The 21,820-nt window shown below is 42.7% G+C and overlaps 3 protein-coding genes across 4 annotated transcripts; 1 reads left to right on the top strand and 2 right to left on the bottom strand.

Annotated features, from left to right (window-relative positions):
• Positions 1 to 949: 949 nt before the first annotated feature.
• On the bottom strand, positions 950 to 2,944 carry bncr (bouncer). Its single transcript, XM_069686043.1, has 3 exons — positions 2,922 to 2,944; positions 2,457 to 2,810; positions 950 to 1,340 (listed from the first exon to the last, which is right to left on the bottom strand). Exons 1-3 carry the CDS (start codon positions 2,942 to 2,944, stop codon positions 950 to 952), a joined length of 768 nt encoding a protein of 255 aa, XP_069542144.1.
• Positions 2,945 to 3,095: 151 nt separating this feature from the next.
• Positions 3,096 to 4,328, bottom strand: LOC138613452 (small integral membrane protein 29-like). 2 transcript variants are annotated; one of them, XM_069687129.1, is made up of 5 exons: positions 4,240 to 4,328; positions 3,852 to 4,033; positions 3,748 to 3,773; positions 3,547 to 3,655; positions 3,096 to 3,435 (listed from the first exon to the last, which is right to left on the bottom strand). In XM_069687129.1, exons 2-5 carry the CDS (start codon positions 3,993 to 3,995, stop codon positions 3,382 to 3,384), a joined length of 333 nt encoding a protein of 110 aa, XP_069543230.1. In that variant the 5' UTR covers positions 3,996 to 4,033; positions 4,240 to 4,328; the 3' UTR covers positions 3,096 to 3,381. The 2 variants fall into 2 exon arrangements, with proteins under 2 accessions (XP_069543230.1, XP_069543229.1); XM_069687128.1 differs by having other exon boundaries at positions 3,852 to 4,135; positions 4,240 to 4,300.
• A 349-nt stretch (positions 4,329 to 4,677) lies between these two features.
• Positions 4,678 to 21,712, top strand: pik3c2g (phosphatidylinositol-4-phosphate 3-kinase catalytic subunit type 2 gamma). The gene is made up of 33 exons (XM_069687105.1): positions 4,678 to 4,707; positions 5,346 to 5,917; positions 6,044 to 6,123; positions 6,496 to 6,653; positions 8,020 to 8,134; positions 8,247 to 8,358; positions 8,689 to 8,762; positions 9,049 to 9,112; positions 9,528 to 9,653; positions 11,046 to 11,076; positions 11,230 to 11,413; positions 11,535 to 11,657; positions 11,932 to 12,060; positions 12,360 to 12,474; positions 12,569 to 12,702; positions 12,777 to 12,965; positions 13,314 to 13,407; positions 14,730 to 14,824; positions 15,064 to 15,244; positions 15,370 to 15,477; positions 15,589 to 15,681; positions 15,977 to 16,106; positions 16,214 to 16,350; positions 16,453 to 16,622; positions 17,263 to 17,419; positions 17,509 to 17,618; positions 17,709 to 17,877; positions 18,330 to 18,448; positions 18,566 to 18,662; positions 18,759 to 18,822; positions 18,941 to 19,020; positions 19,148 to 19,273; positions 20,228 to 21,712. The coding sequence occupies exons 2-33, from the start codon at positions 5,480 to 5,482 to the stop codon at positions 20,378 to 20,380; spliced, it is 4,155 nt and encodes a 1,384-aa protein (XP_069543206.1). The 5' UTR covers positions 4,678 to 4,707; positions 5,346 to 5,479; the 3' UTR covers positions 20,381 to 21,712.
• Positions 21,713 to 21,820: the final 108 nt, after the last annotated feature.

Raw genomic sequence — 21,820 nt, 5'->3', positions numbered from 1 at the left:
AATATGGACCCTCTGCCCTCAGTGTAACTCCAGTATAGCAATCTCCTGTATATATATGTATATCCACTATGGGGAGACCCAGCAGCCTTATAAAAGGGAAATAAAGAACTGCCCAAACCTCATACTGTACACATTGCTTGAGCTGCTCTCTTTCACTCTTCAAAGATAGACTGTTATTGTCAACAGAACTCATCAATGAGGTAGTTTGCGACTTCCCCTCCCAAGTCTGTGGCACTCAGACGCAAGTCCGCTCTGGTTGTGTCTTAAAGCACGTCTTTCAATGTGGCCAGAAAAGTTAGTTTTTCACGGCATTTGTTGGAGACCGTTTCCAGTTGCAAACTTATTAATATTTGGTGTGACGGTGAGTTTTTACAGCAGCAGGACAGTGTATGTGGTACTGCAAACACAAACTGTGGTGCCCGTGTTTGCGATGAAGGAATCCGGTGCAGTTTGGCACACTGATTTGTTAAATAGTCTTTGAAGAACAATTAACCACTGAAGTAGAGGGTAACATGACTAAAACTTTTGAATAGAGTCCGTTATGGTTGGTTTTAGTCTTGAATGGGATTTGTTGACAATAAGAATATAAAATATCACCAGCTTTGTCTTGTTTATGTGTGTGTGTTGAGATGAGAAACAAGTGTCTAAAATATTCAGACAAAAAAGAAGAAATTAATTCTTCATCAAATGTTTATTTATAAAGATTAAAACATAAAAAAGTTTTTTTTATTAAGATAAGTTACAAATGTTTGGCATCACTTTGGTGCACACCTCAGTGTCTTCAGACCGGGTGTACACCTCATACTTCTGCAGACCCTCTGCATTACTTCATGCTGAGGCTGCAAAGACGCCAGCGCACCACTCACTTGTGTTAAAACCACATACGCATTTTCTCCCTGTGACATGAACCCAAAACATGCACATAACAAAGTGCATCTGCAGCCTTCAGTCACACGCTTCCAGCCATCACAGCCACAGTCATCAGTGTTGCAGTGATGTAGAGCGATGTGGCCGCGACACTCGCGCAGGAGTTACAGTACGGCCCCTCGCAGCAGCTGTAGCTCATGCTGTAGACGGCTCCTTTGAGGCGGATCTTGTGCACCTGGCCGCAGTCCTTCTTGGCCATGCAGCCCCTGGCTGACAGGGCGCTGTGGTTCCCGTAGCGACCATCTCCCATGTAGCAGAGCTCGTCGGGAGGGCACTCAGTCACAATGAGCTCAAACGCCTTGTCCTTCTCCAGGACGGGGCTGTAGTAGCACAGCAGGTTGTCACAGAGCAGCGAGGGGAGGAAGAGGTAGAACCACAACAGAGCAGGACGCAGGATCTGGAATATGTTCAGCCTGCTAGTTAAAGACAGTTATTTAGTATTTGGACTTAAATTAATAACACAAAGAGTACATCAGCAATCTACTATCGCTCTCTTAAAGTCACAGCACTTGTGAGCGAGATGAATAATATAGTTACGGTCAAGTTCCAAAAACTCTGGATCCTACACTTCCCATAATGCATCTTGGTACCATCTGGACCCTTTTCTTACCTTGTTTATTCCCCTAATTAAAATTCCCTTTTACCAGTTTGTAATTCAGACTGTTAAACATTTGTTTTCTGACCCGAGGATAAGTCACAACACTTGAGTTATTATCTAAGATTTGACAGCTCCTTCAGTACAAGATGTAATGAAACTGTTTTCATAGGCAATGTAGTACCAGAAACAAATTAAACACTTCCTTTGGTATGCTAAAACTGACATCTTTCATCACTTGTAAATTCATGTTTTAAAGCTACATGTTTTTCAAATTTCAAGACTAAACAAAGAAAGTTGATTCCCTATCCTCGACTTCTAAGCGCAGGTGTCAGTGATCTCTACTGATTGTCCCACTCAAAATCTTCAAAGCTGTAATTCTGGACTGTGATGGCAGAAACATCTCAGTGTTACACTGAAAGAAAAACATTTTTATGAAGACCTACCTGCACATTTTACAGATCTTAACTCCAGACAAAGAGGCAAAACTTCTCAGAGCTTCTCCTCGTGAACCCCTAATCTTACCACTGATCGTGCTGTACAGGCCACGCCCTCCTGCACACCTGTTTGTAAAATCCACACAGAGCAACTACACCAAGTTGGAGGTTAATCATGGTGCTTTTATTTTGCTGCATTGGCTGACAAATCCACCTGCTTCTCTCTGGAGCATCAATATAATCACACACACCACTGACCATAATGCATTTGTTATTATTGAAAAGTTAAAGTCACAAAGATGAAAACATTTGACCACGTCTTCCCCCTTGTGGAGGCTCAGGTAAGTGCCTCTGGTTACCAGGCCTCTGCCTGACCTCTTAAAAGCCTCTATGGTGCAGTGGCAGGTGACATGGAGGTGCTTGGTGATGTGTAATTTGCACATGAATCCGAAAGCTCCTCTCTAAGAACATTAGGGATGTTAGTGTGATCCATTTGCTCTTCGATCATCCCCAGAAGCATCTTCAGGTCGGTGTCAGACTTCGGCGGGCTGTTGCATCTGTGTTTGCAGCAGCAACCATGGCTGACGTTGTACTCCACGCCCCGAAAAGGGATGATTTCATGGGAGCCGCAGAGGTTGGAGTCCACGCAGCCCTGAGCGGACAGGATGTGGATGGGGCCGAAGCGGCCTCTGGAGCTGGAACAGCGCTGATCAGGCAGACACTGGCTTGTCATGTTGGGGCAGGGCTTGCCTTTGTGCTGCAGAGGACAGTAGTAACACGTCAGGCTGTCCAGGGTCAGAACAGGCAGGATCAGAGCCAGCAGGATGGAGGTCAGAAGCCAGACGTCCAAGCTGATGTAAAAACACACACACACACACACACACACACACAGTTAAAAAATAATGATACAGACTGGAAACATACTTTTATATCATTAGTCACTTTTTAGGTCTGTTGTTCACCTTCTCTTCCTCTGTGATCCCATCGTTCTGAGTGTAAAAGCCAACCTGAGAAACCTCCAACCTTTAGAAACCCTCTGATTACCAAGCAGAAACAGGTGCGTCTTTGAAGCTCTTTGAGCTTCATTTATAAATGATTTTAGAGAGACATACACACAAAATGACTAGCAAATTAAATTAGATTTTAGCTTTCAGTTTATTGGCCAAAAATAACATCTCGTCTTGTCCTTCAAAACACAAAGTACAGTCTTTAAAAGGAAAACAACTCTAACCAGAGGCAAAAGACAGGATGACAGTGCCACCTGCTGTCTGCTTGGCTGTGTACAACAATTCATGAAGACATTAAATGACTATGTGATGCTAGAAGCAGCTCCATGTCTGCTAGATGTCTTTAAATTCCATGAATCAGCCAGCCCAGACAGAAGAAGAAATCCTCTCATAGGGTACATCCTTCTTTCTGTCTTCATGTCCCATAGTCGGATGAAAGGTAGAGCTTTCCCTCCTTGTACAAAGGCTCCTGTGGAGGGAATTAAATCAGTGTAAGTTGGAATTTCATAACCACCCATGTCCATGATAGAAATTTTAGGCATATTGTATATGCTTGGTTGAGTTTCAGGGGCCTACTCACAGCCAGCTCCTTATCCTCATCCTCCTTCCCTTCTTCCCCCCAGTCGTCTTGTTCCTCTGTCGGGTCGTAGGTGTACAGAGGAATCAGCCTGTGGCGCAGCTCATCTAATCTGAGGCAAAACACGCAATAGAAACCAAATTGTGGCTGAAAATAACCAGTACAAAACTGATCTGTGAGGCTAAATGACAGAAACCAACTTACCTTGATTTCCTCCTGAAGTAAACCACCTGCAGAGAAGCACCATGATTAAAACTTTATAAATAACACAATGTTAAATGTTAAATAACAACGAGGACTGTTCTTACCATGGCCACTACACATCCAACCAGCGTGAGCAGTAGAATAAGGATGAGCACATAATACCCAGGAAATCCAGGTTTGTGAAATGGGGGTGAAATGTGAGGAGTTGTGTGGTTGAAATGCATCTCTCTCTGCTCGATCCCCTCCATCACACACCCCTCTGCACGGAGCACCTCAGCTGACACCTCTGTGACACATTCAGTGAAGTGCTGTTGCTGTCATTTCTACTGAAAGGCCACGATGGACCGTCTCAGGGCCCAGGAAGACTTACAAATACTGCTTTAGGGAGCTCAACGCGACACAAATGAAGTTTGAAATTAAAAAAGATGCTGCCTAAAATGTCCAAAACATTCATCAGCTTAGAATAAAAGAGGTAATTTAAGAACTTCTTACCTTATGTGTCCCTTTAGAGTACGGGAACACATGTTTCCTTCTTTCACTTCACAGGAGAGACACAGGCATTCCTCATCCTGCTCAATGACATTCCTGAGAGAGGAGTGGATATGAAGTGTGTGTGGTTGAACTGGATAAAAAAAATGCAACAGAGGTTGTCACATTTATAATTGTAGTATCAATGTATATAATGGCTCTAGTTTCTGTGTGTCTAACTCACAAAACTGTGTCTAGATTGTTCTTTAAATATTCGTGTTAGATCTTCTCTGCACGAGCAGCACATACACACATGTGATGTCCCCTCTCCTCCAGCAGGGGGGGGAGTTGCCGCGGGCAGCAGGCGGGGGAGAGGGGGTGTGTCTGAGCAGGAAACTCGGATGGGACGCTCTCCAAATGTTTTACAGGTCTAACTCGCTGAGCATGGCTTCAGTCAGGCATTCACCTTGTCAACAGGCCGGCTGCTTCAGGGTAAGTTAGCAACACAAAAGGCTTACAGAACTGTGCGGTAACATTAGGTTTAAAGGTAATAAGTTGTGCGCGAGTCTATGCTTTAATTTAGAGTCTGTTTTTACTGTATAATTCTGCCACTGTTGCCGTACATTGCAGTTTAACTGTTGAGGATTTTAATTTAACGTAACTCTGTAAGCTTAAATGAAAGTAAAGTTTGAAAGTGCAACGTAATGATTGAAGACTTCTGCCATGTTTCATTTTACTCAAAGTTTTGCCACAGACCTGGTGGTAGATTTCCTGTTAAGATTTGAATCTTTGTTAATTATTAGACCAGCGTAAACTGCAGGTTCACTTGAATCCTGTCATAAAGCAGCTTCTTTTCCTGCCTGGATGAAGTCCCATAAACTAATATTAATGCTTCCTAATGCTGCTTTTTTTCATGAGTTTTGTGGCATAGTGCCACCACGTTATCTGCGTGTAAAATAGAATCAATAAAGAGAAGAAATACACAATGACAGGAAAAGTGCACTTCTAGGTTGGGAAAAATACCCGGGGGCTTGTTAAAGCACTCAGCCTAACTCTGACATTAAATATAGTTGTATATGCCTCCTACATATTTACAAACATTCTTGTTTTGAAATCTTTCCATGAATCAGAAATGAGGAGCGTCTTCGAAGAAAAGAAGAGCTGTTCCAAACGACTGGACCTCTGCAGCACTATGAAGTGAGGACACGCTGAGAGTGTGACACAGCACCATCCAGGAGGAACGGCTACTACTTCCTAAAATGTGATGGATCCTCCTCAAAATGGAAATGAGACCCAAGACGCAGCTGTCAGCGACCTTCCTTTGCCTCTTACTGAGGATCCACTTGGAAAACATTCGTACGAGTACATTGGTGCTTTTCCTGAGGATGTTAAAACTCATTTGCGTGAACGCATCCCGACTGAATCCCAGCTCAGACCGTCCAGACTTCTTTTGGAAGACAGAGGAGGAGGAGGTCTGGGGAATACAGACCAAAAAAGCAAAAAAGAGCCTCCACCAGTCCCTAGTCGCCCCCCTCCTCTGAGAACCAGACTTCCCAGTGCTTGTTTGGGAGGTAGACAAGTTCCTGCTCCGCCTCCCGTGCCCCCCAGGTCACGACCACCCTTCAGGAACAGCAAGCAGTTTTCCTTTGACCTCGCCGAGCCTGCTCACAGGCTGAACCGTTCCAGGACAGAAATAGAAAACGTGAGTGTGTCAGTAGTTTCTCCCTCTGCAAAGACAAAAAGAGGAGCTCCTTTAGGATTAAATGACCCAAATTAAAAGAGGCAAAATAAGATTAAAGCCCGAAGTATTTGTGCTTTTTCACATCAGGACCCATGGGCCATCAACCTCATAGACACTCCAGAAGGCAGCACCAAGACTCTGGTTTCTTTTTGTGCTGCAACGTCCAAGTAAGTGGGTGAATGAAAAATTATATATATGTCCATATTTAGAAAAGCAGATATTTCATTGTTATAGTTTTTTATGTCGATTAGATAATTAAAAGACAGACAATAAAGACAGGGATGAAAAGTTTTGCTAAAATACCCAACCTACTTTCATCTTAAATCTCAAAATGACTCAAAAAAATGAAACTTAAATGTGGTAGTGTTGCGGTATTTCCCTGAAAAAATTTCCACGATTGTATTTTCTGTCTAACAAACTGCCCACATATGATTTGTCGCTGTTGTTTTTGTAAAACTCAACATTGTTTTTGGCCTTTAGTGAGCAGAAATGAATCATGTCGTTGTTCAATGCAAGTTTTTCTTCACCGTGTCTGGCAGGCTGTCGTCACGGTACAAACACACAGACAGCGTTCATAACCCCGGTGTGGTATGGGCTCGAGTCTCACACGTCCACCCTGCCCTGCTGCAGCGGGTGGAGGTGAATATCAGTGTGGCCAGAGACTGGGACAATCACCAGCTCCCCTTCCCGACCACAGGTAAGATTAACAAACACAATACATCAGTCACTAACAATGCTCACCGAAGTTATATTTTATGCACAGAGAATGTTTTCAGTCTCATTTTTTGATGGTCTGACATCTGAAAATACTCATCATTATCATAATAATAAGCTGTAGAGTGAACTCATTATGGTGTATGTTGTTTAATTACACTCTTTCATTCCTTATTGCAGATGTGGAGAGTACTGAGGTTTTCAGCAGCAATACAATAATGTAAAAATACCTGCAAAATACTCACAATTCTAATATATTTAATTGAAACAAAATTAAAGTAAATACACATGAAGGAGCGATTCCTCGACTCAGAACTGTAGGGATACGTGTTGTCATAGAAACCAAGAAAAACTCAAGAAGGCAAAACCGGTTCGGACTTCCTGTTGAGGGCTTCATGCCAAAAGTCTTAAAAGTTTTATGGTCTACATGCACAAGCCGTCCTGGCTTGAGGTATAAAGGTATTGTTATTGTATTGTTTGTGTTATTGTATCAAAAGAGAGTGCCTTCGAGTTTTTCTGGTTTTCTGTGACATAACAGTTTTAAAAGTCTCAAAAGTAAAAATGCTTTTTGTTAAAAAAAAAAAAAAATGCTTGTTTTTATAGTGTTACATTTTAGAGTACATTAAGGTCCTGAAAGATAATATTCTGTTCACAAATAAAAAATAATATTCTCTCTGTTTTTCAGTGTCTATAGATTATATAACTGACAGCTATCTACCTCTGATTAGTAAAATGTGACCTCATGTAAAAAGTATTGGAGCTGCTTTTCACAAATCCAACCTCTGCAGGATAACATACAAAGAATACCTGTGAGGGCGTGCAGAGCCTTTAATCTATGTTAGAGTATAATATATATATTTTTTTACAATATATATTTATTGGTTTCAGGTTTGCACATCACATCAAATTATACAATTAATAACAATTATATAGAAAACAACAAACATTTTTCGCCTTGCCTTCCCACCCATTACCCGGCCCCTGTCAACAGACAAAACAAATTGATTACATAAAATGAGATGAAAAATAAATAAATAATAATAATAATGATAAAACAATAATGCATAAAACAAGTCAATAAATAAATAAAGGGTGTTAGATAAAAGTACAGATGATCACATGGTTTGTATGTATGTAAAAGTAATTCAAAAGTGAAAGTAAAGTAAAAGTATCAGAAGTAGTAAAGTAGAAATGTAACTACTGCAGATAAATATGCTCAGTTGTAGTCCACCGCTCTATAATTGTTCTGTTGTACAGTATCTGGTGACGCTTCCGCTCATTCTTCAGCCTCTGCACGTGTCGACTCTGGTGTGTGTGTGTGTGGACTCTGAACTCTTCTCTTTCTCCAGTGAACAGGACCGTGAAGAGTCTGATTGATGAGATCTTCCAGCTGCTGGACATCACTCCCAGCACGAGTGGAAATTACGTTTTAAAACTGTGCGACTCTGACGAGTATCTCCAAAAGTAAGTGACTAATCCAATGACTGTAAGCTGTGTATTTGTAGTATATGATGTTCATTTCAAACATGATGTTTTCACATTAACTTTGCCACCTCCCACGTCTCTCTCTTTTTAGTGACGAACTTCTGGGTATGCATGAGATCATTCAGACATCATACAAGCTCAAACTAGAAGTCCCGCTCCGACTGCTCCATTTGAACACCCTCAAATATCGCCTGCCCAGAGATGTAAGTCAGTTCAAACTCCTTCTCCCTCCCCACCCACAGAATAGATCATTTACTAAAGAGGGGGTGGCCTGTCTTTAGTCTTGAAATGCTTCTATTGTATACACCTGTGACTGGCTGCTGGCCAGCTTGTTATCATTGGAGCTGTAAAAGCCTCCACCCGTTCTTGACTTTGTTCTGTTTACACATCACGTCATGGCTGCCGACATTTAGCAGGAAGAATGTAATAGAATAAAGCTGATGCATGAGATTTATAGTCCTTTAATGACTCTAAATGCTTCATATAAAACACGACACAGCTAACAGTATCTCACCCTGTGTCTCCTCTCTGAGGGCGAGGACGACAGAACGCCATGCCAGCTTTACAAGCTCCTGCGTCCTCCTGCCTGTGTCCACAACACCTGCAAGTAAGCCAACAAGCTTAGAGACAATGCTTCAAAACGACAACACCAGTTCAGTGGGTGATGTGTCAACTGGTGTCTGTTTGTAGAAAAACATTAGGAAGCTTTGCCTCCAGGTTTCCTACAACACTGACGTGTGTGTGTGTGTGTGTGTGTGTGTGTGTGTGTGTGTGTGTGTGTGTGTGTGTGTGTGTGTGTGTGTGTGTGTGTGTGTGTGTGTGTGTGTGTGTGTGTGTGTGTGTGTGTGTGTGTGTGTGTGTGTGTGTGTGTTTAAACTTTTGTCCTCCCTCAGGTTGAGCCTGCGGGATGTGCTCGGCAGCTACAAAAGAGAGGTGACGGAGCTAATGAGGAGTAAGGTCAGTGGAGAAAGGGTGACGCCCATATCCAACAGTAAACGGGGATTATTTGTTTCAGCTTGTAAAGGTGGTTAATGTGAGGTTTACCACCTCAGAGGAGTTCAGATCTATCAGTAGAAGAGATGTTTGTGATGTGTGGAGTCAGTCGTCTCAATTGATCCCTGACTGCTACAGTCACATGTCAAAGTGTCCTTGGGCAACACTGAGCCCACATAGCCATCGGGTATGAATGGGCATAGATCTGATTGGAGATTGGCAGTGAGGCCTTTCCATCAGTGTGTGAACGGGTGAACGTGACATGCAGTGTAAAAGCGTTTTGAGTGGTCAGAAGACGAGAAAAGCGCTCTATAAGTAGAGTCCATTAACCATTCACCATGTGTCCTTCCTGGCTGTGTGTCTCTCTTTGTGTATGTAGTCTGGGATGAACGCGAACGTGCTCGTGGGCTGTGTTCGCACCATCAGCAATCTTCTGTGTGGACTCTCTTGTCCGGAGTTGGAGGACGCAATCGGCCGGCTCAACAGAATCAATCCCATCCCTCTGGTAGATATCACATATACTGGTGAAACCATTCTTGCCAATACAGAGATAGTGTCAGTACAATTATCTTTTTTCTTTTCTTTTTTTTAGCTCTCTGCCTCTTTAGAATATAAAACTGTTGTGTAGTCTTTTTTACATTATGATGCCTTTGCAGTGCATCAAAAAAGTGCACAGTGGAAACAGCAAATACAAATTTTATTTTTTTTACATTTTATTTTATTTAGAATCACATAGAATAACAGGTAGTTACACGTTGGTTAAAATACAGTATGTTGTCAAACCAAAACATAGACAAAAAGATAAAAAATCATTTAAAAAATTACAACATGGGGTGTTTTTCTATTCATAAAAAAGGTAAGTAAAATACACGTATGTATACACACATGGGTTTATAACTTACATAAACTCAATTATACAAAAGACGGGTGTTTTGGGGAAATATATGATTTGCACTTCTTCCAGAATTTCTCAAATTTGTTTTCAGAAGCCTCATCGACAGGGTGATCCGTTCCATTATAAAGATTTCATAAACTATGTCATGTCAGTCCTCTACAGCAGTGGTTCTCAACTGGTCTCGCCTCAGGACCCACCACCACCTTCTTAGTTATGAATGGTGACCCAAACTTCTGGGTCAATTTTTTTCAACCGCTTCAATCTATTTACAGAAAAATGGTGCCGTTTTACCTAAGACCGAACGCAACATCAGTATGTCAACTTCACAAAACACAACAGTATAATAGTCAACCAAAACGGTTGCAGTGGCATAAATATTCCCTCTACAGAAAGATGCTAAAAACTGCCACATAAATGCAACTACTGTCGGGCTCATCAAGTTTCAGGAATGTGACTGTAGCTGGGATAACCCAATGAGTGAATACATGAAGTGTGACTAAACTAGGCTACTACTGCACACACGCCATAGGAAACCTAAGTCCTTCAAAATAAAAGCGCAGCATCGACTTTTTGCCACAACTTTTTATTTTTCCAAGTACACATCCGCGACCCACTGAAAACAGCTCCGCGACCCACTTTTGGGTCCCGACCCACCAGTTGAGAACCACTGCTCTACAGCGGGGGTGGTTATTCCAAACAAGTACTTAGCTTTATTATTTGTAGATGAATGTGGGATTCCAAACGCATTTGCTAATTCTGTGTGGATCTCACACCAAAGAGTGTGTACTTCAGGGCATGCCCATAAATGGTGGTAGTGATTTTGCTTCCTGGGAGCCACAATTTCTCCAGCAGCAGGAAAAGCCTGAGTGATGAGACTTCTGAACCGGTGTTTTAAGATATCTAATGAGACTCTTCCAGCCAAATGCTCTCCATGAAGTTGTGCTTGTTATCTTCCATTGAAATTTGCATTGATAAAGCTGTGTTTCATATCTTGTTTTACAGAGTCATGATGAGATGACAGAATGTGAAACCGGTGAGTAGCTGCTATTGTATTGCACTGCTGGTATTTTGGGGCGTGTGTTTGTTTGTGTATGTTTCTGTGGGTAAAAGTCTTGACTTAATCGCTGCATTTGAATGCCAAATATGTCATTTAAAGCCTAAGCTGAGGTTTTGTTTTGAATTCTAGCCATGATCATTCTCCACCAGTCGCTCCTCAAAGTCCTCCAGATCTTTTTTGACAACTTCCAGTCAGACTTCAGGTGTCAGAGCGTAACCAGCAAACCACAAACCCTCGACGTCGAGTACAACAATGACATCTTCCAGTTTAACGTCGCTGCTCTCTACCAGCTGCCGCTATCCTGGATGGCCACGTATGTCTGCGCACGCATACACATTTTGATGCATGTGTTTCCCCACGTACAGAGTCTCAAGTATGTGCACGCTGATACAAATGTTGACCACATCTTTCTCTTTCCTCTCCTTCATTGTTAGTTACGAGTGCTTCTCTGTTTCCTGCGAGTTGACATGTGGAGGAACAAAGGTCTGTGACACTGGCGTCTCTGAAAATATCAGCACGGCCTTGTCGTACGGAAACAAGATCAAGTGTAACCGCATGTAAGGGCGAGATATTTTAGAGTCTCCAAGTGTTATTGTTATTTTATCACGTTCAACTTCCCCTTCACTTGTTAGAACAATAGCTGCTCTGTCATTGATAAGAAAGTGAAATAGATACGGCAGAATCTTTCCTTAAACAGCTTTGCCTCTTATAAACCACCATCAGAGCCGGGCTGTTTATGCAAAGGTCTGATGTGCCTGTAAAAAGTATATAACAGATAAGATAAGATTTAAGAGGTTGTTTTTGAGTGTATGTATGTGTCATTGGTTTTAGGATGGTGTTTCCTGTCCCAGTGAATCAGCTGCCGTATGAGTGCATGCTGACGTTTCGCCTCAAGGGCTCCAAGCGAGGCAAGACCCCAGAGCTTTTAGGCTGGGCTGTACTACCTCTTTACAGAGACAGGTAGGTGTTCCTCACTGTTTACATCCCCCTATCAGGTGTTTGTAGAAACCTTTGAGCACAGATGGGCAGCAGAGGGAGAATTTCTTACACCAGGCAGCAGTGCAGACTGAATAAGCACAAAATATATAGAGTTTATCGTGCCTGTATGAACTGCAACAAAGCTCCATTTGCAAACTTGGTGCTGGAGTTCCCCTTAAAGTTCCCTTTTAGTTTCAGTTTTTCTTCTAAAGAACTGAATCAAATCTGCTTTCTGATCATTTCCTGTGCTTTATGATGTGCTTTGTCCTCTGTGTCTACAGGTCTCTGGTGATGGGTACCGTTCTGCTCAGTATGTGCGCGCTGGCGGAGCTGCCTGCTCCTCCCTCCCCCGCCCTGTTTGAGAGCCGCAGACAGGCCACTGGAGTCATTATGCAGGTCAGAAGCACTGGGCATCTCTGCCCCCTGTTGACCAAAACACAAATTACACCGAATTACCTGCTCAATCACTCATCCTCCCGTCATTATCCAGCTCGAGTTTCAGGATCAGATGGAGTGGAAATATCAGAGGCCCATCGCGCTCCCCGGCTCGGCCATATTTACTCGGCCCTGTGAGGAGCTGCAGAAGAAAATGCTGGACGTCTCTAAGAAGCACTGCATCTGCTTGTAAGTAGTAGGAAACAATTTCCCCCCCCCTTTTTTTTCTTTGCACATTCCTGAAAGTATCTCTCCCTCCTCAGTCTCACACAGAATGAGAAGTCTTTCCTCTGGACCAAGCGTTACTGTAGTGACAAAGCAAGCACTTTCCTCCACCTGCTGCTGGGTGGCGCCCCCCGATGGCAGCCTGAAGACTTGACCGAAATCTACACTATTGTAGAAAACTGGCCCATCCATCAACCTGAAGAGGCCCTCTTCCTGCTCAGTGACAGGTACAATACACAAAAACAGTCATGATGCAAAGCTACAAGTAAAGACAAACAAATATTAAGTGTAGAAAGACTCGTTTCATCAATCTTGATGAAAAGAAACTGTACAAAACACAAGAACAGAAACAAGTAGGTAGGGCTTAGCTTCAGCTCCGAGTTTCCCTCTGGCTGTGTCTGTCCTTCACTGACCGCCTGTTGATCTCACTAATTAAAGAAATACTTAAATCTCTCAATTAAAAACTGACAAAGCCCATCATCAATAACCACTCTCAATGAAAAGGAGTTTATTTTTGGTAGAAGGTGAACTCTCTGTTGGCCTCGCTTAAAAATATCTTCACATATCTTTTCCAGCTTTCATGATCGGACCGTGAGGAAAGCTGCAGTTCAGTATTTCGAACAGATACCAGACGGAGAGCTGGAGGTCTTTCTGCCACAGTTGGTTCAGGTAAGCACACTGACACGCGACTTCACGTTTACCTTTCAGCATACTCAATGTATCTGTAACTTTAGAGGTAATCTATTCAGCACAAGCCATTGTTTAATTGTTAAAATAAGCAGAGTAAATGTATAAATGGTTTTGTGTTGCAAATGTGTGAGCGAATTGTGTCTGAAAGTTAAGGCCTTACCAGACTTTTACAGTTTCTTGTGACAGCCTGCGGGCTAATTCCTATTTGAAGGACGGTTTTGAAATTTATGCACATTCATTGCATTACTCCTCTTCAGCTCCCCTACTGTACTAACAGTGTGCAACACTAACTAACCATAGTTTAGAAATGTAGTTAACTAACTTCAACAACCACTCCAAAACCACAACAGAGACCAGCATATAATTATTTTTAGTAAAGCGCATTTGGCAAAACAGGAAAGTGATCGATGTTTGGGAAAAACTAGGGTCTAAATGAGCGGGGCGTTTGTTCATGGAGGAACCGATTTTCTTATTATATTTGATAACTACGATAACTTATCTCATCTTTCATGTGCTACCACTCCATCTTTTTTTTTTTTTTTTTTCTATTTTTGTCCTTTATTTCTTACATTTATCTCAGCCTATCTTATTGTCTTTTAGCCTTTTACTTTTTAGCTCTAGTGTTTCCTCATGGGAGCCCTCCACACTGGGAGTTGTGTCTGGTCTGCCCACGGGGATGTCGTCCTCTGCACCTTGTGCGGAGTCTATCCCCGACTTTCCGGGTAGGGTTGGTCTCTGTGGGTGGCACTCCCTGCAGGCGTAGACTGTGACCCCTCCCAGTGCGGATGGCTCCCATAGGTGGCGTTTTCCTCACCTGTTCCTCAGTATCCTGCCATGTCTCTTTACCATGTTTTATCCTGAGTGCATGCGTGTGTGTGGGTGGGTGTATGTGTGTGAGTGTGTATGTGCATACGTGTACATGTGTGTCTGTCTGTGTGTGTGTGTGATAAAGTGTATGTGTGCCTCTGCGGGTGTGTTGGGAGGGGCAGGTTTCCAGTATTTGTATTATTGTGATATGTTTTTAATTCTTGTGTTATGTTTTTAATTTTTCTGTGAAGCACTTTGTGTTGCATTCTTTTTGCATGAAAGGTGCTATATAAATACAGTTTGATTTGATTTGATTTGATCTCATTCAGTCCTGTGAATGTTGCATCAGTATTTTGGTCAATGCACAGAATATTAACCAGGATTTTGATAGCAAACATAATAATAAAAGTTCCACATGGTACCTCTGAGCCATCAGGTTTAAATATGAGAATAGGCGGCACACTGTTTGTTTAAACATTCATCCTGTCCTGCAGGCTCTGAAGAGTGAGTGGGAGTTGGATGGACCTCTGGTGATGATGCTGTTGGAGAGATCACTGAAGAGCGTACGGATCGCCCAGCAGCTCTACTGGTGAGCAGCAGAGTCAGACAACATGAGGGAGTGTTGTTTTTGTATCACCTCTAACTGTTTCATTATTGTTTAAATGTTCATCTTACTCAGGCTTACTCAGGTTATGGCTGTAGTTTGGGATGATGTCATCACCAGAAAGGCACTGATATTTTAGTTTTTATATTATTTAGTGTATTTTGACGCTCAGTATTTGTATACAGTGAAGTTTTATCATCTACTAATGTTTACCCTGCTGGCAGGCTGCTGGAGGACGCCCACAATGACCTGTACTACCAGTGCTGGTTCAGTAAGGTTCAGGCTGCCCTGCAGCACTGCTGTGGTCGGGCACTGAGGCAGGAGCTGGAGCATGAGACCCGCCTGGTGTCCGTCCTCATGCAGGTGGCTGAGAAGGTTCGCACTGCTGAAAAGGCTCGACGTAAGGTCAGTAAAAACATCTCTCATCTCATTTTTACTTACATGCTCACCGTTTGTTATCCTTAATTTTCACAATTTACAGTGATAATCAGGCATTTTATTCAGAAAGTTTTTGATGCACGTCTTTGCAGAATGTTTTAATGAAGGAAAAAAAAAAGCTTGACGACTTCTTCAAAGACGGGATCAGCTGCTGTCTACCTCTGGATCCTGCAGTGCATGTAAAGGCGTTGGACGTGGATGTAAGAATATTAACCATCATATTACAGCTTTTTATATCATTAATGTCTAATATGCACACATATATACATGATTTCAGAGGAATATCTAATCCTTTGTTATGTTATTACCAGACCTGTAAATTCTACAACTCCAATGCTGCTCCTCTGGGGATCTCATTCATCTGCTCTGACCCTCTGGCCAAGAACGTCAGCGTCATCTGCAAGGTTGGTGTTAGTTGCTGTGCTTTAGTAATAACAATAACAGCCAACATATAATAGTATACAAAGCATTTTTTCTATAATAAGTACAACAATGACCATACTTAGTTAAACTTACAAGTTAAATAAAATCTTGAATTACTCGTATTTGCAGCTTACAAATGGACCTCGTCAAAGAGAGAGCAGATTGCACAAATGTCTCCACACAAAGAGAAATCTTATGATGTTGCACTTATGTGTTGGAAAGATGTCTTGCTGAGTCAATTAGCACCGGTTTAATTACTCCATTAAATGTGTTCAGACAGGAGATAACCTGCAGCAGGACATGCTGGTTCTTCAGATAGTGCGTGTCATGGACAGGATTTGGCTCCAGGAGGGCCATGACATGCGAATGATCACCTACAGATGTCTCTCTACGGGCAGAGCTCAGGGTCAGTTTATTTATTATTATTTTTAATGCATGTTAACATTCCCCTTGTCTTTTATCTCTATGACTGTAAATCCATGTTTTACCACATCTATTCTGTGTGGTCGTCAGGCCTGGTGGAGGTGGTCCCAGAGGCAGTGACCCTGGGGATGATTCATCAGGAGTGGGGTCTGAGTGGAAGCCTTCGAGAAGACACGCTAGAAAAATGGTTCCACATGTGGAACAAAACTAAGGAGGACTATGAAGAGGTTAAGACCACTTTAAAATCTTTAATAAGCGTGACTGTCCACTTCTACTTTCCTACACCTTTTTGTTGCATTGTGTGACACTCTCCTGCTGTGTACCTGCAGGCTGTGATGAACTTCATCCACTCCTGTGCAGGGTGGTGTGTGGCCACCTTCATCCTGGGGATCTGCGACCGCCACAATGACAACATCATGTTGAAGCACAGTGGACACATGTTTCATATTGACTTTGGCAAAATTATGGGCAATGCGCAGAAGTTTGGAAGCTTTAAAAGGTATGTTGATAAAAAGGCACGCAGCCTTTTAAATGCGAAAAGGGCAGGATACTAGGACGGAGTATTAGGGCCACATTGAGGGAAAAAAAATCTCTAAGATTTTGAGAATAAAATCATAATAATATGAGAATAAAGTCGTAATTTTACGAGAAAAAAAGTCGTCATATAATGAGAATTAAGCCGAAATATTACAAGAATAAAGACGTAATATTACAAAAATAAAGTCTTAATTTTACGAAACAAAAAGTCATATTACGAGAATAAAGTCGTTATTTTTAATTGAATAAAGTCGTAATTTTAGACTGTTAGTCTAAATATTATAAGTATCAGAAGACTCGCCAGCCGCCTTCCCTAAAATGAGGAACGTGTGAAGAATAACTTGTGAGTGAACATCTTGTGAAGTTATGCGTGCAAATGATTGCACAGGAGGCTTAACACAACTTGAGCCGGAGCTGTATTACTGAACACACCGGGTAGCTTCCCAGTATTTTAGGCTAACCGTAACCTAAAATTACGTCTTTATTCTCGTAATATTATGACTTAATTCTTATAATCTTAGAGATTTTTTTTCCTCAATGTGGCCCGAATACTCCGTCGTAGGATACAGTTAAATCTTAAGCTGCAATTTTTGCAACAACAGGGACAGATCACCGTTCATCTTTACATCTGAGATGCATCACTTCATCACGGGAGGCGGGCAGAAGCCTCAGCGCCTGCATCGCTTTGTGGAGGTCTGCTGTGAAGCTTACAACATAATCAGAAAGCGCTCTGCACTGATACTCAGCCTGTTGGAGCTGGTAAGACCGTAATTAAATAACACCACCATAGCAACCACCTCCTATAAGAAAATACAAATGCTTTCATAAAACGTGTATGTTGTTTCCAGATGCTAAATGCAAGAATGCCAGAGCTGAAGGACTCTAACGACCTGCAGTACGTCCAGAACAACCTCAGACCTCATGACTCAGACCTGGAGGCCACATCCTACTTCACAAGGTAATGACACAAACACACGCTTAACTAATTATTTACAGTATCCCACTTTTTCTTTGCTGCGTTTAACAATTAGTATATTTCTTGATGCAGGAAGATCAAGGAAAGCATGGGCTGTGTTGCCGTCAAGTTCAACTTCCTGACGCACTCAATGGCTCAAGGGAAGAAACCAGAACAACAAAGGCGGGATGGCCTCCCCGCTCCGAGCACCAATATCCAAGAAGCCGTCATCCAGGGATACAACGTCAAGGCCAAAGATGTGGTGAGGTTATATTTGTGCCATGGTTAATTTTCATAAAGTAACGTCGCTGTGAAATGTTGCCTTTGTGTTCAATCTCAGTAGCGAGTTGAGCCCTGGCACTCTACTCGCAGCTACTGAGATCGCTCCTGGCCTCCAAGGCAGCCGTGTGTTTAGAGAGTCTATCCCTCACTCTTCACACTTGATCTAAGTATCACTGATGTTTGTTGGTATTTCACTGCTCTCTGATCACAAGAGGCTTCCTGATGACAGCTTAAATAGTTGTAGTCAGTGACAGAGCGCCTTGTCAGTCAAAAGGAGCAGAGATATTTCCCTAGTTACTCAGATCTAGCTTGTAGCAGAATTAGTGACAGTGACAGGTATCATTCATACATTTACATAAAGCCAGTACAGTAAAGAGTTTCTCTGTAGATCAGTGAAGGGAACTCACATCATCTGTTGTGTTTGAATCGCAGATCTATGACCTGAGAGTAACAATCCACGACGGGTTCCTGAACAGTGAAAAGACATACGGGCAGTTTGAGCTGATCCACAAGCAGCTGCAGAAATACTTCATCGAATCCAAGCTGCCTCAGTGAGTGAAGACATAAACCCACACACCCAGCTGGAAACACATGGCTATTTTATTTTGAAGCACTGCTTCTCTCTGTCGTAATATTTGATTCATGTTCTAACTCCTCCTCACGTACAGGTTTCCTAGCTGGCTCAACCTGTCTTTCACCCCGTCGAGGAGGATGTCTCTGCTGAATAAATACCTAAAACAGCTTTTTGAGGGGCCGTGCAAGGGAGTGAGTTCCTCTTGTCACTGGTTGATGTCTCTGTGTGATACAACTCTTGTTATATATTGTTCTCACTTGAACACCTGTTCCCTCTGTCGCCTGCAGAATGAATATGTGTGCAGCTTGTTTCTGGACGGCCCCAGCACAGTCAAAGAAAGTGTGGTGACAGGTAATGTTCTGTTCTTGAATAATAATTGGATGTCTGAAAAAGATTTTAAGGACAGACATCATCCTAATAAAACTGTTATGCTGTGATTTTCTGGCACTAATGTGCTGATCTTTTGCAGGAGCCCGCCCCCAGATTCAGCTCTACATCACTTACTCTGAGAGTAAGCTCTCAGTTTTGGTAAAACACCTGAAGAACATTGTGAGTTTCCTTCACTCTTATTACAGCACTCTTGTACCATTTAACAAGAGGAAGTCATACAGAATAATTATGTTCTCTCTTAGAAATACTTGCCTGACCTGTCCCGTCCTTTTTCTCTTCTTAACAGAAGCAGGCAAACGGCTCTAACCCTGATGCCTACGTAGTCACACATCTGAGACCGGACCCTCATCAGCGCTCCAAGAAGAAGACAAAGGTTGTCCGCAATAATGACAACCCCACCTTCAATGAACTGGTACAACATCCATCCTTGCTACCTTCTCACAATGAGTTAGCACAGTCACAGATTCCTTCAGTTTCAAGGCAGGTTAAAGCGCCAGTTTGGGGAATTTCAACCTCAGTCCTATCATGCTATTATGGGGAGCTAATGCCGTTATGGTAGGAAAAAGATGCAATTTCATGACCATGTCATGTCTCGTTCAAAATCGTCAGGTTTGAAATGTAGACTGCAGACCCGAAGATTTTTTAGACGATACACCGGTATATTCTCGTTGTATTTTGCATTCTGTACTGCTCTGAGCCATTGCCTGCAGCGAAAACAGTAGTATTTCACTCCAGCGTCTCTCGCTGGGCCGTTCCTTTCAGAGGGAGGGGCGCAATGCACCCTGGGTCTTGTAGGAATGTAGAATGGGCGAAACCACGAGCTGTTTGTACAACTTTCTCCACAGCTATGGCGCCAATTTCAAATATTATTGCTTCTATCGATAACAGAGAACACCAGCTTTGACTGACAGCGGCTTTTTCCAGGGGCGAACTGCTCCTTTAATGAAGCTAATGTACCTTTTCCATCTGCTATTTTAGCAAGTAAAGTAAGCTACGTAATTCCAAACTAAGGTATATATAATTAAAATGAAAAAACATAGTAGTCTGTGTGTATGAATGGTTCAGGAATCCTAGCGCAGTAAATTCAATTATTAGCTTTTATTCTCAGCGTATGTTTTTGGTTCCTTTTTTGAACATTGAGCCCGTCTCAAGATGATGTACTGTCCTTCTGTCCTTCAACTCAGAGGTGATCTTTGAGTTTTGAACCCTGCAGACACGGAACCAGAAGCTTCCCACATACCCAGCAAAGTAAAGCCTTAACAGAACCTAATGGAAGGAAACAAAAATAAAAAGTGCTCCTCAAATAACAGGATGTTCTGACTGCAGAGCTGTTTGATGACTAAAAATATCCACCTCTTGTTCACAGCTGGAGTACAGTAATGTCCACATACTGTATGGGATGGTGCTGGAAGTGACTGTGAAGAGCAAGAAGAACTTTGTGGCGGCGACCAACATTAGGCTGGAGAAGGAGTTTCTCGACAAGGAGACCTGGTTCCCCCTCGGGAACTGCGCAGTCTGACCTCAGAGAGCTGCACTGCCGGCCTCCTGCCAGCAGAGGGGGCAACCGCACAGAGGGAAAGAGCCAGTCCAAAGATGTGTCAGACTTCACGAGTGGAGAGACAGATTCACCTAAGCACTCTAATTTAAACTTATTTATGAAACTTTACCTCAATGCAGAGCCAAAGATGGACGGGGTGTTTGGACGAAGTTACACGTCTGAGTGAAAGACTCGGACAGAGACTGTTTACTGTGTGAAGCATCATTTAGCCTATTAATCAATGAAGGACTTTTGCCGATCAGTCAGATTTCAGCTTTGATGATGGATGAAAGAAAGAAATCATTACTTTATTAGCATATTTGCACTTTTATTGTACTTTTTCTTCACTGTGAGTTCAAACAGTGCTTGTAAATGTGTGAGACTATCGATGAGACGGATCAAACAGGAGACGACGAAGCGCTGTGAAGAGCTGCCGGCCTCGTACCTGTCCAAACTGAGTGTGTTCATCCCTTCAGGCTGTGTCCACTGGACGCCCTTGACCAGTGAAATTGGAGGTGGGAGAGGGGGGGGGGGGTGAGGAGAGTGTGTGAGCGGGATGACAACTCTGTCTCCGTGTGGCCTGAGGGGCTGAGTTAACACTCCCCCCCCCTCGCTTCATCCTTTGTGTTATCCGTCAGTGGCATTCAGGCACAGTTATGCACATGCATGCACAAACAGGCAGAGGCAGACTCTCACCTGCCCGCACAAAACACCCCTAAAAAACACCCCTAAAAAGAAGCCCCTCTTTCTATGGCTGCGGCAGGTCTTCATGTTATCTTAATGCCATCCTCCTCCTGACAGGCCCGCTGACCCGTGCTCTCCTCCGCCGCCTCATTCACAGGATTTAGTGAGGATGGAAATAGACCTCGCCGCACTGGATTTGGTTCAATTATGTATACCTCTGTGAATGCTATTTACATTATACCCTGCTGGGACTCTCTCGGGGAGCCAGGCCGGGGAGAAAACGCTGGCTGCTACTCTTTCATAGTAGTGCTCATGGAGTATTTATGCATCCTGGCATCGCACGTCAGTTTCAGACTTTACAGAAGAATTGCATCTATTGTTTTTGAATAGATGATTAATGCAAAAACAACAGTGTCTTGTGTTGGGATGAGATCAACTCTCCCACAATAATTGCACTTACATCAATTATTAAGTTTGTGATAAGAGACTAATATCCCACGAGAGGGATTTCATCATGTCTTGAGTGATGCAAGCAGAGAGTTACTCTTCATTAGAGCGTCTTTCCAGTCCTTCTGAAAGCCTCTCCTCTGCAGCTCAGCAGGGAAAAGGCACTTGAATTCCCTGACAATAAAACTGGTATTTATATCTAAGGAAATGGTGCTTTTTATTTATTTATATTTGTTGTTGTTGTTACTGCATCATCCACGCTTTTCTATCTGTTGCATATGTGTTTGTGTG

Source organism: Semicossyphus pulcher, unplaced genomic scaffold, assembly GCF_022749685.1.
Source record: "Semicossyphus pulcher isolate SPU_LCO1_2020_fin unplaced genomic scaffold, fSemPul1.0.p SCAF_8, whole genome shotgun sequence".
NCBI classification, from domain to species: Eukaryota; Metazoa; Chordata; class Actinopteri; order Labriformes; family Labridae; genus Semicossyphus; species Semicossyphus pulcher.
This window is presented reverse-complemented; position numbering and strand designations above follow the sequence as displayed.

What these genes read in the sequence shown, in the direction of transcription:
- bncr (XM_069686043.1), bottom strand. Translation starts at nt 2,944, where the DNA reads ATGGGATCACAGAGGAAGAGAAG. An exon ending in GGATCACAGAGGAAGAGAAG is followed by an intron (nt 2,811 to 2,921) that starts GTGAACAACAGA and finishes TTTTTACATCAG; the next exon opens with CTTGGACGTCTGGCTTCTGA. An exon ending in CTTCTGGGGATGATCGAAGA is followed by an intron (nt 1,341 to 2,456) that starts GCAAATGGATCA and finishes TTTAACTAGCAG; the next exon opens with GCTGAACATATTCCAGATCC.
- LOC138613452 (XM_069687129.1), bottom strand. Translation starts at nt 3,995, where the DNA reads ATGGAGGGGATCGAGCAGAGAGAGATGCATTTCAACCACACAACTCCT. An exon ending in TTGGATGTGTAGTGGCCATG is followed by an intron (nt 3,774 to 3,851) that starts GTAAGAACAGTC and finishes GCTTCTCTGCAG; the next exon opens with GTGGTTTACTTCAGGAGGAA. An exon ending in ATGAGGATAAGGAGCTGGCT is followed by an intron (nt 3,436 to 3,546) that starts GTGAGTAGGCCC and finishes TTCCCTCCACAG; the next exon opens with GAGCCTTTGTACAAGGAGGG.
- pik3c2g (XM_069687105.1), top strand. Translation starts at nt 5,480, where the DNA reads ATGGATCCTCCTCAAAATGGAAATGAGACCCAAGACGCAGCTGTCAGC. An exon ending in GCTCCCCTTCCCGACCACAG is followed by an intron (nt 6,654 to 8,019) that starts GTAAGATTAACA and finishes CTCTTTCTCCAG; the next exon opens with TGAACAGGACCGTGAAGAGT. An exon ending in CGGAGCTAATGAGGAGTAAG is followed by an intron (nt 9,113 to 9,527) that starts GTCAGTGGAGAA and finishes TTGTGTATGTAG; the next exon opens with TCTGGGATGAACGCGAACGT.